Genomic DNA, 20,024 nt, shown 5'->3' with positions numbered 1-20,024 from the left:
GGTCGACTCATTTTCTAGTTATAAAAGCAACAGGCACACACTTTTCCTGATAGGAGGAGCGTATCATCAAAGCCGCACCGACCTTCACCATTTGTGCGCCCGACATTACTAGCTTCAGGTAATTTGTCGACTATATGTGCACAGTGTTTCTCACAGTGTTCTTCATGGTAGCATTTACTTACGATCGTAGGAGCCTTGTCTTCATATATATTGCAGGATTATCAACTGCATCGGTTTTGAATGTGCATACAAAATCCAGTTCTGCAAGTTTCCATATCATTTAACCAATTAAAAAAAGAAAGAAAAGAGCCTATATAGTGATGTGAATAGTTTACAGTTACTTACTGGCGGTGCACGCAAGAGTATTGAAGAGAAAGAGGACGCCGATAAGAATAATTGCGATGCTGCTGCTGCGAGCCATTTCTAAACTTTTTCTTTGGTATAAAAGACGTTTGTTGTAGATGAGAATATAGAAGCCTATTTATAGGTTGTTTTTTTTTAGAGACACGAGATCTTTTAAGACAGCTAGTTCAAGGGGATTTTATCTAGTTTGTTTTGTCTAATCGAGAGCTTTACTTGATGCGGTGATGCACGTGAAATCCACCAGTTCGCATAAATATGCTGCTAAATTCATTCAAATTGTCTCGTCTTCTAATCTATGCGCCTAGTTTTCTTGCTACATAATATATCTTAGCTTTAAAAAAACAATCCCAAAACGGACAATGGAAAAAACAACCGAACCATACAACAAATGTACGACGTGAAATGGCTTGCAACAGAAAAGGGCCAAAAGGGGAGTGGATATGAAACAAATCTGGCCAAAAGGGTCCAGTTTGGAGAAAAATGGCGGCCATCAACTGCTTCTGCACCAAATTTATAATCCACGACGAAGTGCAAATAGATACATGGATCGCATCCATCCAAGAATCGCATCCATTTATTTTCTTCTATAAGCACCTCTTGAGTCATCTAGCTTTAACTGCAACTTCTTTAGATGAGTACTCCAAAGATCAAATTAGATGCAAATACCACCAGGGTGAGAAAAAAAAGAACAAACTCAGGAGTAGGTACAGAAAATTTCTATATATTGTTATGTATATGTCAAAGATCCGAAAACGAAACCCACTGAGTAGGTAGACTTTTTTTTTTTTTCAAAAGAGAGGAGAAGTAGAAAAGATGACAACAACGAATTCTATGTCTTCCTTCTCACATGGTTTTCTGTTTTCCTTCACCAACCCTATCCAAATACGTTTTGCTGATCAGCCTCCGCGCCAATTAGTATCACAGAGCAGTGATGGTGAACCAAGTACCACTGCCCTTTGTGAAACTCGTAAACATTGGTCACGTTGAATGGCCCACTATTAGGATCGTCGACATAAGTTTTCATGGTAACCCAAGCTATGTCTGTGAATACGCGTGTCTTCACATCCCTGATCTGGAAGGCAACCCCTTGGCCCCAGTTGAATGTAAGTTGCCAGCTTTCCATAACAGCGTCATACCTAAAGCAGAAAACCACAAGGTCAACGATAATGAACGGAGTACTTTACAGGACTTTAAAATGCTTATGCAAGAAAACATGACTACTTCCAACCAGATACAGGACACAATATCAACAGACAACAAACAACAACAATCACGTGGCATTTTTTTGATTAAATTACCATGTAGCCGAACAACAGTCATAACACAACTCTATTGCATGCTAGGAAACATTAAATCAAATATCACTTTGCAGTAAACAACAATGTTCAAGCATCTCTAATGAAAGCCAAGTATAAAGTTTTTGTTTACGTCTTGAAAACTAAATGACGACAAATAAGATTGCCAAGTGCTTACTTAGGAGTAATAAACGGAGCAGAGCTGTAAATTTAATAAATAATAAAATTTCCCATAAACGGTAAGACCTAAAGCTCTAATACGTGGAACTCTTTTAATGAAGGAGTAAGATAATATAATACAAGAATAGGAGTATCATACCCTGAGAAAACTTCTCCTGATGTATGAATACACTTTACATAATCTGCATTCAGCCAAAAAGCACCCATCCCAGGAACCGATCTATCTCTTATGATGTTGAAGAACTCAGCATTGATGTTCATTATTGCTCTAGTAGCAGCATAGTATGCCTTCCATCCATTTACTGGCATCACGCTGTCCTGTTCCGCTGTGAAGTCCTAGAAAAACAACGTCAAAATCAAATGTAAATCTTTAGGAACAACCCCAAAATGGTTAAATATCTAATTCAAAATTTTCAGCCTACGCAAATAGATGGAGTTGAGCATCATACTTTTGCAATAAACAAAAATAGAATAATGGACTTAAGTAGCCGGACTAATATAAAGATCTTTAGCAGGAATAGTGGTTCAGAATTGCACAACCCCGACCAGAGGCTGTAACAGAGATGCATGACAGCCCCAAACAGAGGCTGTAACAGGAGTAGTGGTCCTAATAAGTAAGGTTTCCACTCTTTATGTTTAAACTAATGTGCACCGAGATACACGAGCACCAGAAGATTTGAAGTGAACTTCACATTAACTACTACTTACTCATGAAAAATGCCTCAATAGTCCTTTTTCTGTCTCCATTCTTTTGAAAAAGAAAGATAGAAGGCAGCAACCGTAGTAACAAGAATGTGTATCAATAAACACATCCTTCTTAGACTATTGTATATCACCTTAATGTAACAAACTTAACCCTCTATCCATAATATAATAAACACATTAATGTTACGAGCAGCACTGGAAACAAGATATACTGATTCCCCAGTTCAAACAATAAGAAAACAGCTTGCCAAAGTAAACTCCTTCTAACCCAAGCTGCAGCGCATACGAATTTCCAAAAATAGCATTGTTGAGCTAAAACAGAATGAAATTTCCCAAATTCCATTCACCGACTTTCATTATTCTACTTATTCCACTATTTACCCATGAACAAATAATGAACCCTTCCGTTTCCTTAAACCTAACATACTTTCTATAAGTACACTTGAAGTGAACTTCACATTATCTACTATTAATATTGCAGCATCTGTCCTTTTTCTCTCTTTTCTTTTGAACAAAGAAAGACAGCAGGCTGGTTTTCAGGTAATCCCTAACGGCCACGAACATGTAATGTATCCATTTCATGGTAAGCTATTCACACATTCGTACTTAACAAATAACAACAAAGACCCAACCAATTACAGCAAAACACAAAATATTTCACAATAAAGGAAATAGAAATTTCATTCAGACATAATTTCCAGCCTAACCCAACTTGTTTTGGACTAAAGGATTGGTTGTTGTTGTTGTTGACATGTACTAACCGAAAAATCACTACTTCCAATTTCCATTTACCGACTTTCATTATCCTACTTCCACTAGAAATTAAGAGACCCCTTCCATTCCCTTGAACTCAACATACTTTCTATGAGTACACATGGTTTCCAGGTATTCCCTAACGGCTAACGGCCAAAGAACATGTTAAGTATCCATTTCACAGTAAGTTATTCATACATTCTTCCCTGACCACATAATCCTAACCAATCACAGCAATACAAAACATATTTCTGAACAAAGAAAATAAATGCTGCAATTGAAAAAGCTCATTTAGGCATAACCACATCAACAACTACCCGAAAATTACTACTTCCAACTTCCATTTAGGCATTTACTGACTTTCATTATCCTATACCAACCCCTCTTCCATTCCGATAAACCAAACATAATTTCTATAAGTATACATATTTCCCAAGTAGTATTCCAAACAGCCAACAAACATGTAGTGATAATCAAAATTATCACTACTTGAAACCAACCCAATATCATAACTAACCAAAATTACCACTAAAATGAACAAAAAATGCAGTTCAAAACCGCCAAATCTAAGAAAAATTCAAACTCCCAGGAAAAGAACAGAAATGTACCTTATGATAGAGCATTTTCCAAGCACTATCATCATTAGCAGCTTTTCTCATAGAAGAATTAGTCATAGAAAGCCTACACAAACTCGGATAATCCAAATAACTCAAAGCATGAGTTGTAATCTCCGGCACCAACTGTTCCATCATCGAAACACTCCCTCCTCCTCCTCCTCCTCCTCCTGCTCCTTCTGTAACCCTAACTGGCATCTCCCCTCCTCCGTTCAAATATCCTTTATGCCCCTCTTCTTCTTCTTCTTCTTCTTCTTCACTAATCTTCTTACTACAATCACAATCACAACACTTTTTCTTCTTCGTCTTCTCCTTGTTAAACCAGAAAAACCCAAACAAAATGCAAAAAATCGTGAAGAAAAACGCTACTTGGAATGAAATTGAAGTGAGAATGAAGGGTTTATGATCATCCATCTATGAATTTGAGACATTAAACCCTTCTTCAAATACATAAAAACCCTAGAATTTTTTCTGATTTTGGAGGAGAAAACTAGGGTTTATGAGAATTTTCAAGCGCCCCCTTCTAATTTTCCGGAGAGAGAAAGAAATGAGAAAACCGTAAAATAGTGATGAATATTGTGATAATATATGTGTGTATGTATGAAATATGGGAGTTATGTGTTTTAGGTTTTTTGACCGTTGGATGGTTTGATTTGACGGGTAAGTCAAGATTACGTATGTAAGATCTAATGGTCGATAATCATTTCGAGGGAATATCCAATATTTTATTCGCATTAATTTTTTTTTTAACGAAGCATTTTATTCGCATTATTAATGAACCGTCATTTGAGTCTACTGAAAATTTTGGGGGCGTATTGAATAAGACAAAAACAGAGTTGGAAATAGTGTTTTTAGAGTAGTCCTATCCATCCATTTTTCATAGTGTTAATTTAGAAGAAGAAGAAAGAAAAAAACTTCTTTTTTTTGAGATCTTTGTGATTGTTGATAAATGTGGAAGATGATGTTTAATATCCATTTGCAGGTTGAATTATCCAAAAGATTGAATTTTTACAAGAAGTTCGCTTGTCCAATGTTGGTTCGTCTTACAATTATCAGCTGAACCTAGTTATGATGAACAGTTCGGCTATTAGTTACTAGCCGAACCTAACTGGTAGATGAACAGTTCGGCTCATTCGAAACACAATACTTGTTAACCGAATTTCTGTTTTGTATATTTTGCGGCAACTTACAAGTTAGAAGTTCGGCTAATAAATATGCTTTCTTGATCAGCCGAACATGTTTCTGTATTTTTGATAGGTGCATTATTTACATGTTTATAGTGTCAATTCAATAATTTCTTTAGCTATTATTCTTGCATATTACTTTTCATTACGTTTGTTTTCTATTGTGTAACCTTTGTTTGGATGAATCGACCAAAAAAAGTGAAGTCTACTAATGGAGAATATCAAGGTCCAAATTAAACTCATCCAAATGAATGAGATATTATCGTCATCTTCAAGATAATGAAAAGACGAAAAAAACGCAAAAATAATGAGGCCATTTTGACGTCGGACGAAGAAGTTATGACCAAAATAAAATCTTAAAACTTGAGTATACAGAGATAAGTTCGGCTGATAATTCATCATCACGAGTTAGCCGAACCTGGAGTCTACAAATCAAGATTTTCGAAGTGCTTACAGTGATAAGTTTAGCTTAAAAGTAATCCAATCGAGTCAGCCGAACCTGACAACCACCCGGGGTAAATTTCACTTGTTAGATTCGGCTGGGAAAGGTCGGCAAGGTATTAGCCGAACTTGACACTGTTCAGAGACATATTTGGATGCAAAATTGACTTCTATCTCAAGGAGAAACGGTTTCTGAAGGATTTTAAAGCGTAACTTTGAGAGCTTTATATAAGAAAATCCCTAAGAAGAGATCTTTTAATCTTTATCATCTCTTTACACCACATTTTATCATTCATATTATCTTCCACATCATAAAAAATACATCCAAAGTCCTAAAACGACATGCATCAATTTTGAGAAGAAAAATCAAGTTAGACAAGGTGATAAGTAACCCATAGATGGACAAGTTTGCAAAATGACACACCCCACTACAAAAAACCTGAGCATTGGCAACCATAATAGCTTAGTTGCCTAAGATGAGTTTTGAGTTGCCAAATAGAAAGGCAATTAATGGTAGTTGCGAAGCTTAAGTTGCCGTATGGGGTGTTTCCAAATGTAAAGGCAACTACTAAAAATGCCTAGTTGCTATGTGCACTTTTGGCAACTCAAGTTTTAGTCCCCAAATACGTTGTTTGCTAATTGCTACAAATTAGACAAACTAGTTCCTGTAGTTGTTAATTACTTTCCAAACGTTATGGCAACTGAATTTTTGTAGTAGTTGGGTACTTTCCAAATATTGTGATTTCATAACTGCGATAGGCGTGCACCCGGGTGGGTCTTCGAAGTTCAACTTCAACCCATCATTAATACGAAATTTGAGATTAAAAAAATGCTACAAATAAAGCTAAACACAAAAATTAATTCACAAATAATTTTATTCATTTATAATTGATTGATACATTAATTATTTCGACTACAACAACGAGGTACTTAAAGAACATTTCATGAAAAAAAGAAATAAAAACTGATCCCAGTCTGATGGTATATGCTTGGTCAACCCGAACAAATGGTCCACTGCAACAACAAAGCCACGCAAAAATGGAGGTCAAATGAAACGGTGGTATCCGGTAAATATTTTACAGACATTAAATTAGATGAAGGTTATTACTTGGTCAAGAACTACACAATAAGAAAGTCAACCACAACATTTTCATTCGTGAACAAATTTCAGCCTTTTTAGAGGAGGTCATACCAACCATTTAGGATAACACCATTAGCAATGATCATGTGCCAAAGCCATATGAAATTTTATGAAACCAGATGGAACAGACTGATGGTCGTTCGTTGACAAGTGCTTGCTCTAGCTGCAGTGTCATCATCCGGTTTCCATATTCAGACGAAAAAGAAAAACAAAAAAGAAATGTTAGCTAAATATCAACATACTGACATAGTAAATTAAGCAGAAAATCTGTAGGCAACAGTTGTGCACATTTCTAAGGATCAGGAATAACCTAGAGGAAACATGTGTGTTCTACATCAAGAATTTTGTGACAAGACAAAGAAGATTGTCTAAAAAGAAATGAAAAACGCAGATATACAACAGTGGATCCTAGAGAGTGGAAGGTGAAAATGCAGTTAACCAGTGCCGGATATAACAAGACGCACCGCGAGAAAGACTTTACGAAACTAGTAAAGTACTGGCACGGAACCATATGGAGATTAAAAGGGTGCAAAGCCAAAATTACCTCGAGATTTTTACACAATTGAAGGAATTGGTGGTGTTTCCGAAAATTTTGAAGAAGCTAAACTCTAAGCTACTCCGGAAAAAAATAACAAGACATGGTGGTTCTAACTATAATGACGGAGATGTGGACCTCAACGATATAATATCCTCATTTTTGAATATCATGTGATTAACATTCACAATAATAAAATCAGAAGATACAAATATTAAAAGCATGAGACCTACCATCAAATAGCCTGTATTAGCTCCATGAGAAATAAAGCCAGTGCTTTGACACCTATCCACCTAATTTTTCTTTTGCAGCCTTTGCAGCAGCCTCCTGTCTTGCTCTCTCTTCCTCCATTGAAGATCTAAGAGAAAGAAAAGCTCAAGATCCAAGTTGGGATCCACTCCAGAAGCACTACTTGCCGTGCTGCTGCGGAAGATGCTGCAAAAGCACTCCCTCCTTCTCCATCCCCAGTAAATATGGGTGTGCTGCAATGAGTAGTAAGGAATTGTGCCACTCAAATATACAAGTAGTATAGATTTCTGTAACAAAATATGCACAATTGACCAATACATACGTTAAAAGCACATCACATAGAGCACTGGACTAAGGGGTAACGTGAACAATGTGACTATTGCCATTGTTTACAGCAGCGTGAAGTGCCTCCAGCTTCTTTCCAAATGACTCCAGGACTTTATTCTCACATTTCACCGGACTGGTAGAGAGAAAAATGAGCACATTTAATTTCACAACAAAATTTTACGAAAGGCAGAAAAATTATTCCAAACATGTTGAAAGTTTTGATTTTTCTAAAATATGCACTGCACTTACTAACCAACTATACAATCTTAGCCAACAATGTCATGAACAGACCAATATCATGCCATGCGTCTTTCCTAATAGTCCTTCTAACAACTAGTTTTTGAGACAAATTCAATTTTTTACCATGAATTACTAACAAAATGTGCTGTAAAATCCCAAAATTACAAAACAAATAGAAAAGAACTCTTACCATTTCTTGAGAAAGAGGATTAGCACCAGTAAGTTTACATTGGTTAACAACAATATTTTGTAGCTGATCTATCTGATATGAAATTGGTCATTCTCAAATTCCAAGAATAAGACTTTGTATTCCCAATATCTACTTCCATTAGAGTATTATAGATCGATGCAGCATAGGTATTGAGAGTATTAGTTTAGGGAAATCCTAAATTCAAAACTGATTATGAAACTCTTTATTGCTGAAAAAATTGGGTATCTTTTTTCTTCGTGAGAGATTATCTTCTCTACTCAGAACCAATTTTGAGTATCAGAAATTTTGGCCATGCAAACAATATTTGGTTTTTCTGATTTTTTATCGGTTCCTTCATCTCGATTTGGGGATAGGTGATGTGTTTAGAAACAAAAACAGATGAAATCAAGTTGGGGTTCCAATTTTGCATTTTTAGTTTTCTCTAAGTGAGGAAGAGGGAGAGGAGGCGGAGAGACAGAGGAGAGGCGAGAGTGAGAAATTAGGTTAGGGTTTTAGGTTTTGGCTAACTTCTTCGATTATATACTCTTTTGAATTCTCGGGTAGCTAAACATAAAGATGTACGACTGTGATTTGTAACACATTCGGAACCCACGTACACATCTCTTAGTTGTAATGCAGCTAGGTTGGACGATTTTTATTCTCGACACCATTTTCATTGGTCTCAAAAGATATAAGGGTTAGCTTAGTGTCAAGTGTCCAAAGTGAATCTAATCTAACGGTTCTCATAATTTTAATAATAGAATATATTTTTTACGACTTAGTGAAATAGCGTGACACCATTGTGTAAGGGTCCAAAGATGTAGGAACTTTTTACTAGATTTTTCCAGAGTTAAACCACACAATCGAAAATATCAAATCTACAGTAGTTTTCTGATTGATTTTTGTTCTCCTTTTTGTATACTTTTTGAGTTAATTTGTTTATAAAATCGAATAGTTTTCATTTCTAGGTATATTAGTTTAATCGAATGAATTATAAAAACGAATAAAATTATATGGAATCAGATTTATATAATTTATTAAGCATTTCGATGAGAACAAACGAACTACGAAGATAGGGAATTATGTCTTATACGTAATCATCTTGAGTAGATCTTAATATTTGTATCCAGTAAAATCTAATGAGAACAAACTCTGATGAACTTGTTAGGAACCGACTTCAATATATCCTCAAGCATGTCCCGTAAGAAAGAATACGTTACAGATTGATATAAATCTTTCTTGGACTCAACTTATGTAAATATCTAAGATTGTCCAAAAACATTTAACGAATTCCAGTGTCAGTTGATTTTTTTTTTGAATATCGATTTATATAAGTATCTAAATAACATTGAACGAACTACAGATTCGAATGAATCTTCCATGAGATTAACCGATGCTAAGCCCTCTTTTAGGCTTTAATTCATGTTATCCCTATAAATATTTTTTATTTTTGTTATTTTTTATTATTGTGCTAAATAAGGATTAAACCTAAGAAAAAATCGGAAATAAAAATGAGAAATAACCAAAATCAAAACTAGACAAAACATTTGATGAAAAAAATCATTAACCAGTCAAACATCGTGAGATTTTGGGTCTAAATAAGATAATACCGGTCGGTATCTAGATTGCTAATGGGCCCGATTTTAGGACCCATAACCAGACAAATCAATTAATGTCAGTTATGTTTCTGGTAATAGGGTACCCACTGACAACCCTAATTGAGTTAGATGGACTTAGTTCACCAGTGAATCTGAACTTGGTATGAAAATCCAAATCTGCTACGCTAGATCTAATAGTATTGCAACCTAAATCATATACGTTTTTGGCTAATATAACGACTTTCCGATCTTGAATTAAATATTATTTGATGGATCCTCAAAACGTCCTTGAGGGTCGCCAAATTTCTCGAGAGGATACATATTTATGTACACTTTGGTGGTCTAAGCATCAAATTGAATTCATATTTCTTGTTTTTCTTCTGATTCCAAGTTTCCTTATTAATTTTATGAGTTTAGACGGGGGAAAAATACTGACGAGTTACGGTTCTTTATTTCTTAATCTTAGTTTTTTTTGAGTGGGGTTAAGGGAGAAACATATACCCGGATGAGAGGATAAGAGAAAGACGAAAATAAAGATAACTATTTAGGTTTTCTCTTTCTTTTTCGAGATTAAACAGATTGTAAAGTCGTATAATCCGGTTTGGGAATCGACATATGAAAATCTCCAAGCATATTCAATGAGAATGAACGAACTCTTGAGTCGGGTGAATGTTTCGGTGAATCATAGAGAGGAATTACACTCACATTTTATTGATTTCTCTGGTTATCTACCAATTTCCTTTAATGTTCAATGACCTCACTCATTTTACCTTTACCCATCATGCTTACGCAATATGGCTTGACCTTACTTGTTTTCATCGGTGTTCCATCCATTTCCTCGACATTTAAAATAATTTTACTGATCAATTTCACCGACTTCACATGGATTTCATCAATTTCTTAATTTGCTTATTCATGAATCTCATCTAGTGTCACTCGACTTTTGCTCAACTTCACCCAAATTCCTTCGACTTTTCCTGTTATCCATTAATTTCACCTAATATCCACCGACTTCATTTAGTTATATCAATTTTATCCAGTAGTGTAACATCCGACTTAATTTCTAAGCAAACTTTACTGATTACAAAATTCTCCTCACCCCCCCACTGCGCATATATATCCTGTATTTACTTTTTTTTTCTTTTTTATTTCCTTTTCTTTTTTTTTGTTTTTGGATTTTAGTAGAATTGTTACCATTATCAAAATTGAACAGGGTTCAGACAGGAGGCGAGCAACCAGCTGCGCCCCAATCCCTTTTCGAATGACAACCCCTAATATATGAAAAAGAAATCTCCCACTCTGACATTCGCATCGTGACTATCCATGTAATTTCAGATATTTTTGAAACATGCATATATCCGGATATATTTTTTTATATTTTTTTTCACCAAAAAGAAGGAAAAAAAAACATATCCATATATCAACTTAAATGTGGCGCTCTAAATTCCCACCAAACTTTTTTCACGAAAAATCAAATCTGTTCAACCTATTTTTACATCTAATCCATTCTATTTCAAGTCTAACGACATCAACTACGACAACTCATTGATCCGTATGCACTCGTCAAGGTTTCATTTCACGATTGCAATCTTTTGGCGGGAAAACTAAGTTTTGGCGCACTAAACCCCGCGAAATTTTCACCAAAAATTTCAATAAAATTCTTTTCCTTACCCTGGAACCCTAGCCGCATCTTTGCTTATAATGTTTATTCTTCGTTTTTCGACCTAACCTTGTAAAAAACCCACAGACAGGACTTTATTCCCATTCACCACCAAAAGATAATCAAACAAGAAGATAACTTTCTCTCACCAAAATCAAAAACCCAAAACTTCTCTTAGTTTTTAATCCACCCTAACCGAAACCCATCTTCGAATCTGAATGATTTTTGTTCGACAAAAAAAATCATCATCAACAACAACGTCAAATGCCATAAAAAAACCCATAAATTTTTTGATTTCCCAACCAAATCTTTAACCCGATTCGGAATCCGGCTTCAGATTAATGCTCAGTATGTTGTAAATCTGCATTACCCATAAAATGTTTTCGTAGTCAATTAGTCAAATCATTTGCAAGTTACAACTTTTCGATCTAATGGAGGAAATCAAAGTTTATCCGAATGTAACTGTAAAATCCATTAATCCGGTAAGTAAGTTTGATATGTTCATCTATTCACTTCAAATAGGTTTTTTGTGGATTGAATCTTTTGAAGTTTTGTGCCGGTTTACATCTTTATTTTTGAAATTTCTTATGATTCCCATCAGTTTCTCTGGAATCTATTCAAATAAATTGATTTGTTAATTGGATTTTAATTTTGATGAAATTAGGCGTGGAGTCTGGTTCATTTGAAGGAATTGGATGTTTGGGTATCCATCAGCAGCTGAATTAATCACCAGTATGGGGTAATTTTCTTCTTACCTTTCTTTTCCCCCTTGTTTGAGGTAATCTTAGTCATCATTTTGATATGTGTTGCCTGTTTTGAGATAATGTCTCACTTTCGAATGTTATACATTGCTTTCTCAACAGTAGTTAACTAGTTATAGTGGTGAAGAAGATGGGGCTCTGGTTTGAACTACGAAATTTGTGTGTAACTAGAGATTTCTGATCTCCAATCCAGTTCAGAAATGAAATTTTCAAAAGTTCAATACTAATTTGCCTTAGCTACCGTTCATATTTCTTGAGTCTCTCTTTTCTTTTGTTGATTTGGTCATGGCCTTGGGTTCTTTCAGGTGGTTATTGCTCACATTGACATTCGTGCTAGTTTCTACCATAGATCCCACTATGGTTATTGTACAAAAGCATTGTTGAATAATTTCTAGGCTCTTAGACTCTCTCTAACCATACTTGAACATTTCTTCTTGCTACTTCAAATGGATCTTAAGATTTATGCACAGATGTTGGTGGAGTTTGTATGATTTTCCAACACAGATTAAAATGTTTGAGAGTTTTACTGGATTTATTGATACTCTTTTTCTGTCCTAGATGTCATCTGTTTTAGTGAAATATCAATCACTTGTTAAGCTACGATTGAATGTATTTGAAACGCTGATATCGTCTCATACTTAGGGGCCCTTTGTATGATTTAGGAAAAAACAAAGCAAGTGAGAAGCTAAAGGCAGGACCCAGCTGAGAAGACATGCGCTCTGGCAGCGAGAGATATACTGAAAGAAATGGATGTTAAACCGTGAGTAGTTTTCGCACTGGGCTTTCTCGTTATTTATGTTTTTTAAGACAATACATACGACCTACCTTTATCCTGAGGCAATGAATGGAGTTATTATTGTATCTATGCTCTGCTAGAGTTGATTTGTTTTGGGTTGCTTCTGGAGCAGATGACAGATCTTCCAAATTGTCAGAGTCAAAATATGATCACAACCGAAAAACAAAGGTCGCACTAGTTAGAATTTAGATACCATGTCAAAATGCTTGGATAAAAATGTCCCATGAAAAGTGAAAGACCTTGATGATTAAAATAGTTTCTCAGATGTATACATTTACAGTTTTACTCTATAATTCGCTGAAGGGTTTAAAAATACTTGTTGATTAAGTAACACTGATACTTAGGATAATAGTTAAGAATCACATATTTAAGGATGAAAGGTTAGGTATTGATTGTATGACTTGAGGGACCTTGAACGTAGAATTTCTTAAGGGACATTGGATTCGAAAGGATTGTGTGAGTTGAAAAATGATATAGTGGGTACTGAATATCTAAGAAACATTTTTGACAAATTGTTATATCTAACTACTGCTTGTTTATGTTCGTTTGAGGCAATTTGTTTTCAAGTTGATGGTTACTAAGTCGATGTTGATCAATTTATTTTTTTATGCACAGGGATATTCAGTTTGGGAAACGGCAGGTCTGATATTGGTGGAGTACATTGGATTATATTAGAAGCAGTTTAATGGCGAAGACTACCATGTTGAGTTCCCCTTTTGAAGCTCTAGCCCATATGACATGTCTCTTTTGAGATGCCTTTACTGCTTACCGGCTCACTTGTTAGAACCGATGCTGTATATGCATCCTATCAAAGACTAGGACAGTACATGAATGCCATAAAAATACTGGAAATCTATGGCTGAGAACATGATAAATCTGGTAAACTGAAGCTTGCAGAGCTGTTGCGGACTGTTATACTGAAATTGAACAAGCTGGGAGATTCTGTGATAAACACATTACTCCAAGACTAATGTTTTACATTTAGTGTTTCGACATGTAGAGATCTTTCAACATTGTTAGAGGCTCTAATTTTCTTGAACTTTGAAAACATTTCGTTTAACTCAGAAATGTTTGGGCTATTAGAAAAATTTTTTGGAGAACGATAAGGACAATGCACTTTGTGACATCTCATGGCAACGATTTAAGAACTTTATATATGCACGTAGATATAGTTAGTCTAACTAAAGACATTAAGGTAGACATTAGAATAAGTTGTTCTTGTATGTATTACCTGTACTCAGTTCAATCTAATTGTATCTTTCAGTTCATGAGTTTGCACTGTATGTATTCTCAAACATAATAGTAAAATTTTCATATGGAAGCTTTCTTAATTCGTTAGAACTTTGATTAATGCTCTCCATATTCTCCAGTTTAACAATACATTTGACATATTTTTTCTTTTGGCAATTGTAGTTGTTTTTAGTTCCCGATGAACCACCTAAACATTGGGTGCTCTATACTTTAAACTGTAAAATGGATGTTTTAATTAGGTGTATTGTGGTTTTGAATGAGATGTGCTATAGCTGTTCAGTGAAAAGAAGGGGATGCAATTTGCAGTACTTATTCCAAAACTCAACAAGTTAAGTTCAATGACGAAGTACAAAACATAAAATATCAGGAAACCCACAAAACTTTTTACTAATGTTTTAAAGTTCAGTTACTGCATATGGTAATAACTTTTATCAACAATTAACAATTAACATATTGTAGTTGGTGCTATGTGGTTGCTCAAACCTATGGCAATGGCGGTTGCTGGCTCTGGTTTCCAAAGGCTTAAGCAACTAGCCAATCGGTTAGTTTTCGTAGCTTTGTTGCTGGAGAGCGGTTTACGCAACTTATGAGGAGTTAGTTGGTGGTTTTTGGTTGCTCATATATGAGGCTACTAGAGCATTTTATTTAGTTGCCATACGTTTGTTGCTGACGAGTTTGGAAACTAATGAAAACGATAATTGCGATTAACGTGTTGCCGAAGTAAATAAGAACTAACTGTTGCCTTTTTCTAGTTTCGAAAGTATTAGGCTACCAACATATTTCATGTTGTTGGCATATGTTTGTTTCTAAATAATTCAGAAACTAATAAAAATAGTAGTTGCGAACAACATGTTGCCGAAGTATATAGGAACTACTAGTTGCCTTTGACTAGTTTCGGAAGCATTTGACAACTAATTTTTTGTGGAAGTTGCAAGATTTTAATGGCCTTTGCTAGGATTTTTTGTAGTGCCCGTACACATAATAAAGTTCAGCACATCCGATATTTATCAAACTGAGCCGAACACAGTACAATGGATTAACGTATTGAAGTTCGGCTAAAAAATACAAAAAAAAATTATCAGCCGAATCTTAATGTTCGGCTGATCCGATATTCAATGTAAAACATTTTTGCCGTCGAACTGTTCTTCGTCTGAAGAAAAAAAAAATTAAGTTCGGCTGATACATTTCAGCCGAACATGACTCTGTAACTGCCAAAATGACGAAGATTTTCTAATACATCTCATTTTATCAATCAAATACGAAGAAAAACAAGTTATGGGTTTGTGGGAAATACCTTCCAATGTGCAATTTTAAAGAATCGGGGTTTATCTCTCGCTCTCCAACACCATTTAATCCACTATCCTCTTCAACTCCATCTTTTCCAAAAATCCTATATTAAGATGCTACGATTTTGATTTTTGAGAAGAGTCGGATTGTTCTTCTTAAAGAGGGAGAATAAAGGGGAATAAGAAGAGAGAAGAAGAAGGAATAAGAGTTTAAGTTTAAAAGTAAAATAAAATAATAAATAATACTTAATTAGTGAAGTAATTATGTGGGTAACGGTTAATTAGTTGGAGGGTAACTAATTAGTGGTTGGTTAATTAGTGGGAGGGTTTTAGGATTAGAATTTAATTTAGTGGAAGATTAATAATGTAATTTAAACTATATATGGGTATTATAGTAACTTAAACATCACTAGAACATCCCTTATCATCTTGTATTGGATGGCATAATAAGTATGTATGCCCCAAAATTTTCATACATGCCCCAAATGAGGGTTCTTATTAATTGTAGTTATGTTACTTGAAAGGTCCCAACGCCACAATTTCGCTTGACTCGTTTTGAGGCTTTGAACTGTTATCGCAGTAAAATTCTCAAACCCCGGCTCTATTCACTGAGGAGACTGGAATATGGGGAACCAAAACAAAAAGTTATTCTCATTTAACATGTTGTTGCTTTTCACAATGTATTAAATATAGCCCTCACATTTATTAACCATAGCTCATAAAATTTAAGTTAATATGAAAAGTCAAAAAGTTAAAATGAAAAATCAAACAAGTTTTGATTTTTCATTAACAATTAAACTTAAATCTCCCTCCTACTCAAAATCAAAATAAACTCTAACATTTTTTCTTAATCATATTTAAAATTAATTATCATTGTTCTCTTAATATTCTCACGAATTGAAAAATTGTTATAAACCCTAATTCCTATTTTACCCCAAAACAAAATAACTTTAATTTTAATTTTCTCTAAAATAATTTTTTCTTAATCATGATTATATTAAAATTGATCGGGGTGCATATTCCAATTGTTCTCTTAAAAAATTTCCACAACAACATCAATACTAAGGTTTTGTTCTTTTCCTACGACTATTCTCCTAGAACTCCATAAATATATATATAATCGATAAAACAAAATCTCTAAGATGATGTATTTTTCTTCTCAATCATGATTACACTAAAACTAATTAAGAGTATTGATTCTTATTCAAAAACATTAACTATGTCAAATATCTTATGTAAATTTAATTAGATAATTAGCTTCTTTTTTTTTGATTTATGGAATTATAATTATTTTGGGTTATATATAATAATTATATACAATTCTGTGGGCTATGTAAAATGATTGTAAAGGTCTGTTTGGTTAGCATAAGCACTTATTTGGATGGGTTATGGTTAATAAATGTGTGGGCTACATTTAAGAAAATCCTTCTAAAATTTAGTTCTCAGAACTAACTCTATCTTAATTTATATGGCCTGCTGAAGTTTTTATATCTAAAATTTAGTTCTCAGAACTACCCTAGTCCACTTTTGCCTCCAATTTTTATATCTAAAATTTAGATACTAAGATATGTTTTTCTTTTCATCTAATGATTGAGAAATAGCAATACAATTACATGGTTAGAAAGGATCCGCTGTCTACTACAATGGTGTTATCGATCTCCTTTTCCCCTGAGTATACGTGAAAATATGGACTCCGACTCCCATTTGGAAAGGTTGGATCCTCTGTTCCATGAACAAGACCATATATACCGGATAAAAGTCGGTCTTGAGGGCGTGCGACGCACATAATGGCAACTGCAAGATGAAACTTAGTTTATATAAAGACAAATTTCTTTATATTGATGTTTAGAAAATCTCTCAAAACTAAACACAAGCTCTAATCTTGCTCATTGATCAACCACAACTTTGGTGATCATATATATATAGAACTATGAATTCCTTTTCCTAGTCCTATTACCTTATTACATGTCTTTCCTTTTCTTAGAACTAGATGACTTCTAATTCCCTTAGGATTACATCAATTTCCTAATCTTGTCCTAACCAGCTTGTTAGTGACTTCTATGTTGAAGTTAATCCAACATTCTCCCCCTTAAGCTTCAACTGTGCTTGTGAAAAATCTTGTACGTATGATGGTGCTCTCGTCTCCCATGGCTCGGTGTAGACAAGCTCTGATACCAATTAATGGCAACTGCAAGATGAAACTTAGCTTATATAAAGACAACTCTCTTTATTGATGTTTAGAAAATCTCTCAAAACTAAACACAAGCTCTAATCTTGCTCATATGATCAACCAGAACTTTGGTGATCATATATATATAGAACTATGAATTCCTTTTCCTAGTCCTATTACCTTATTACATGTCTTTCCTTTTCTTAGAACTAGATGACTTCTAATTCTCTTAGGATTACATCAATTTCCTAATCTTGTCCTAACCAGCTTGTTAGTGACTTCTATGTTGAAGTTAATCCAACAGGACATGACCCAGCTATGTGGAGGGCTCTTTTCCCTTACGATGTACACTTACTTTCCCCTCCAAGTCCAATCCAACTCCAATCTAACATTTAAAAAGAAAAAATTCGATTTTACAAGGTTTCGAACGCAAGGTAAGTACATCGATCCACCAGGTCATCAAATTATTTTTGTTATTTTTCATCCCTGAATTATACTTAGACTTGGATCTTTATCATATTATTACATATTTTGCTATACCCATGGCTATATGTTTTGAGTTTCCATCGGGTATTCTTGTTTTTGTAGGTGGAATATTAACAAAAAGAGTTACTATCCCCATTTAACTTAACATTTTATCTAGCGCAACATTATCTATAATTCTACGAATTATTGACATTTTCTGCTTACTGTCGTTGTAAAATTATCAAAAGATATATTTGACCTTATAAAAGGCCCTATGATCGTTTTTCGCACAGGGCCCTTCTAGGCATAGGATCGGATCTGATACTGAACTTATTGCTGGCCCTGGGATGGCAGGTTCAACCAATAGTAAGCCCATCCCAAATGTCCGGTGGGCTCGGTGATATGATAAAAATCATTATTTTATTTTATTTGAAACTAAGATAAAAATTTCACGGGAGTTATAAATCAATCCAAAAAATGTGTACAATTGTTTTAAAAATCAAACAGAACTTTTGGTCGGTAGCCTAGCAACAAGACGGGCTCCAACTCCTCTTTGAATAACAACACCTAATCTATGGAAAATAAAACTATCAAAACCACTACTAGCGTCATTGCTAATTAAGCAATTCTTTAAACGCTTGAAAAAACACAGTGTCTTCACCAAGCTCCCCTAGAGTAGAGAAAGCTAAAACACCCAGACCATATCCCAGAGAAGTACATTTGTCTAAATATTTAGTGTGCTTTCTTGAATCCGCATTAGAAATAGCCTTTCTTGGGAAAAAGGAGCGAATACCAGCACCCGTGAAGGGCGAGACACCAGTGACATCCATACACACATCTTGACCATTTTCCTAGTTCATAACAAGAATATCAGCAGACCTCAAGTCTTTACCATCATTTGACAAACCAAGAGAGACTGCCTTACGCGCAGGTACACCAGCTTTGTAACAAATATCGGCTATAACATCACGAACAAGATCATGTTGAAACTTGCTTCCAACATCTTTAGCACAATGAAGCGCATGGTCCCCAAAGATGTCCATGGATTTGTTGCAACATGTACAAAGACCATTCTCAACAAACAAAGGGATGCCGAGGTGATAACAAAGCACAGCTAGAAACTGTCTAGGCCCGATGTTGATTAAGCCCGCTAATAGGTACTGCTAGTAAATAATCTTGAGCATGCTTGACACGGTTACACTGCCACAAATGGAATCTCTTGCAGACATAGAAAATTGGTATGGGATTTGCTTCTTAATTGCATCAAAATAAGTGACTGCCAGGACGTGCACGGAAGGGGGTCAGTATCATCGACACAATAAGAAGGAGGTAATCCACATAACTGGACAAAATTCTGAAGAGCCAACTGATAAGCAGAGCCTTTGTTTGTTGAAGATAAATTACCAAGAATTATCTTTTGCATTGAAACTGTCTGGCTCTGAGAAGCAAGGTAGCAGTAAGTACGAGTGTCAGCCATTGTATAAATGCCAAGACCACCATCTTTCTAGGAAAGGTAGCCAACCTCTGCTGTAAAGGACCAAAATCCGCACCATCACCAGTGATTAGTAAGCTCAAATACTTAAGTAAATGATCATCGAAAAAATCAGTAGCTAGTTGCAAGCAATATAGTTAATATCCGATACCAGTTTGTCTCAGCCACGAATCGGGACACTAGTACATCAAACCGGGGAAATATCGGTGCATAATCGCTTCTTATTTCCTATCTATAATTTTTATAATTAATATTTATTTCACATGAGATGAAAATACCATCAACTTTTTTTAGTATAAATTTCTTTTGCACGCTTCATGAGACTAAT

The 20,024-nt window shown here is 34.9% G+C and overlaps 1 protein-coding gene and 1 long non-coding RNA gene across 3 annotated transcripts; both read right to left on the bottom strand.

The window, feature by feature from the left end:
• Window positions 1–989: 989 nt before the first annotated feature.
• On the bottom strand, window positions 990–4,429 carry LOC113339796 (F-box protein SKIP8-like). Its single transcript, XM_026585022.1, has 3 exons — window positions 3,905–4,429; window positions 1,978–2,174; window positions 990–1,499 (listed from the first exon to the last, which is right to left on the bottom strand). The coding sequence occupies exons 1-3, from the start codon at window positions 4,322–4,324 to the stop codon at window positions 1,238–1,240; spliced, it is 879 nt and encodes a 292-aa protein (XP_026440807.1). The 5' UTR covers window positions 4,325–4,429; the 3' UTR covers window positions 990–1,237.
• A 1,963-nt stretch (window positions 4,430–6,392) lies between these two features.
• Window positions 6,393–8,708, bottom strand: LOC113339881. Of its 2 annotated transcripts, none has more exons than XR_003355172.1 (5): window positions 8,218–8,708; window positions 7,783–7,920; window positions 7,445–7,693; window positions 6,728–6,839; window positions 6,393–6,549 (listed from the first exon to the last, which is right to left on the bottom strand). It is a non-coding gene; the product is annotated as an uncharacterized LOC113339881 (long non-coding RNA). The 2 variants fall into 2 exon arrangements; XR_003355171.1 differs by having other exon boundaries at window positions 6,732–6,839.
• Between the last annotated feature and the right edge of the window lie 11,316 nt (window positions 8,709–20,024).

The sequence above is a fragment of the Papaver somniferum genome, unplaced genomic scaffold (assembly GCF_003573695.1).
Source record: "Papaver somniferum cultivar HN1 unplaced genomic scaffold, ASM357369v1 unplaced-scaffold_21, whole genome shotgun sequence".
NCBI lineage: Eukaryota > Viridiplantae > Streptophyta > Magnoliopsida > Ranunculales > Papaveraceae > Papaver > Papaver somniferum.
This window is presented reverse-complemented; position numbering and strand designations above follow the sequence as displayed.

Coding starts and splice junctions, on each gene's coding strand:
- LOC113339796 (XM_026585022.1), bottom strand. CDS start 4,324: ATGGATGATCATAAACCCTTCATTCTCACTTCAATTTCATTCCAAGTA. Junction 2,175..3,904: donor GGAAAATGCTCTATCATAAG/GTACATTTCTGT, acceptor TTGTTTTTCTAG/GACTTCACAGCGGAACAGGA. Junction 1,500..1,977: donor TCAGGAGAAGTTTTCTCAGG/GTATGATACTCC, acceptor TTTCTGCTTTAG/GTATGACGCTGTTATGGAAA.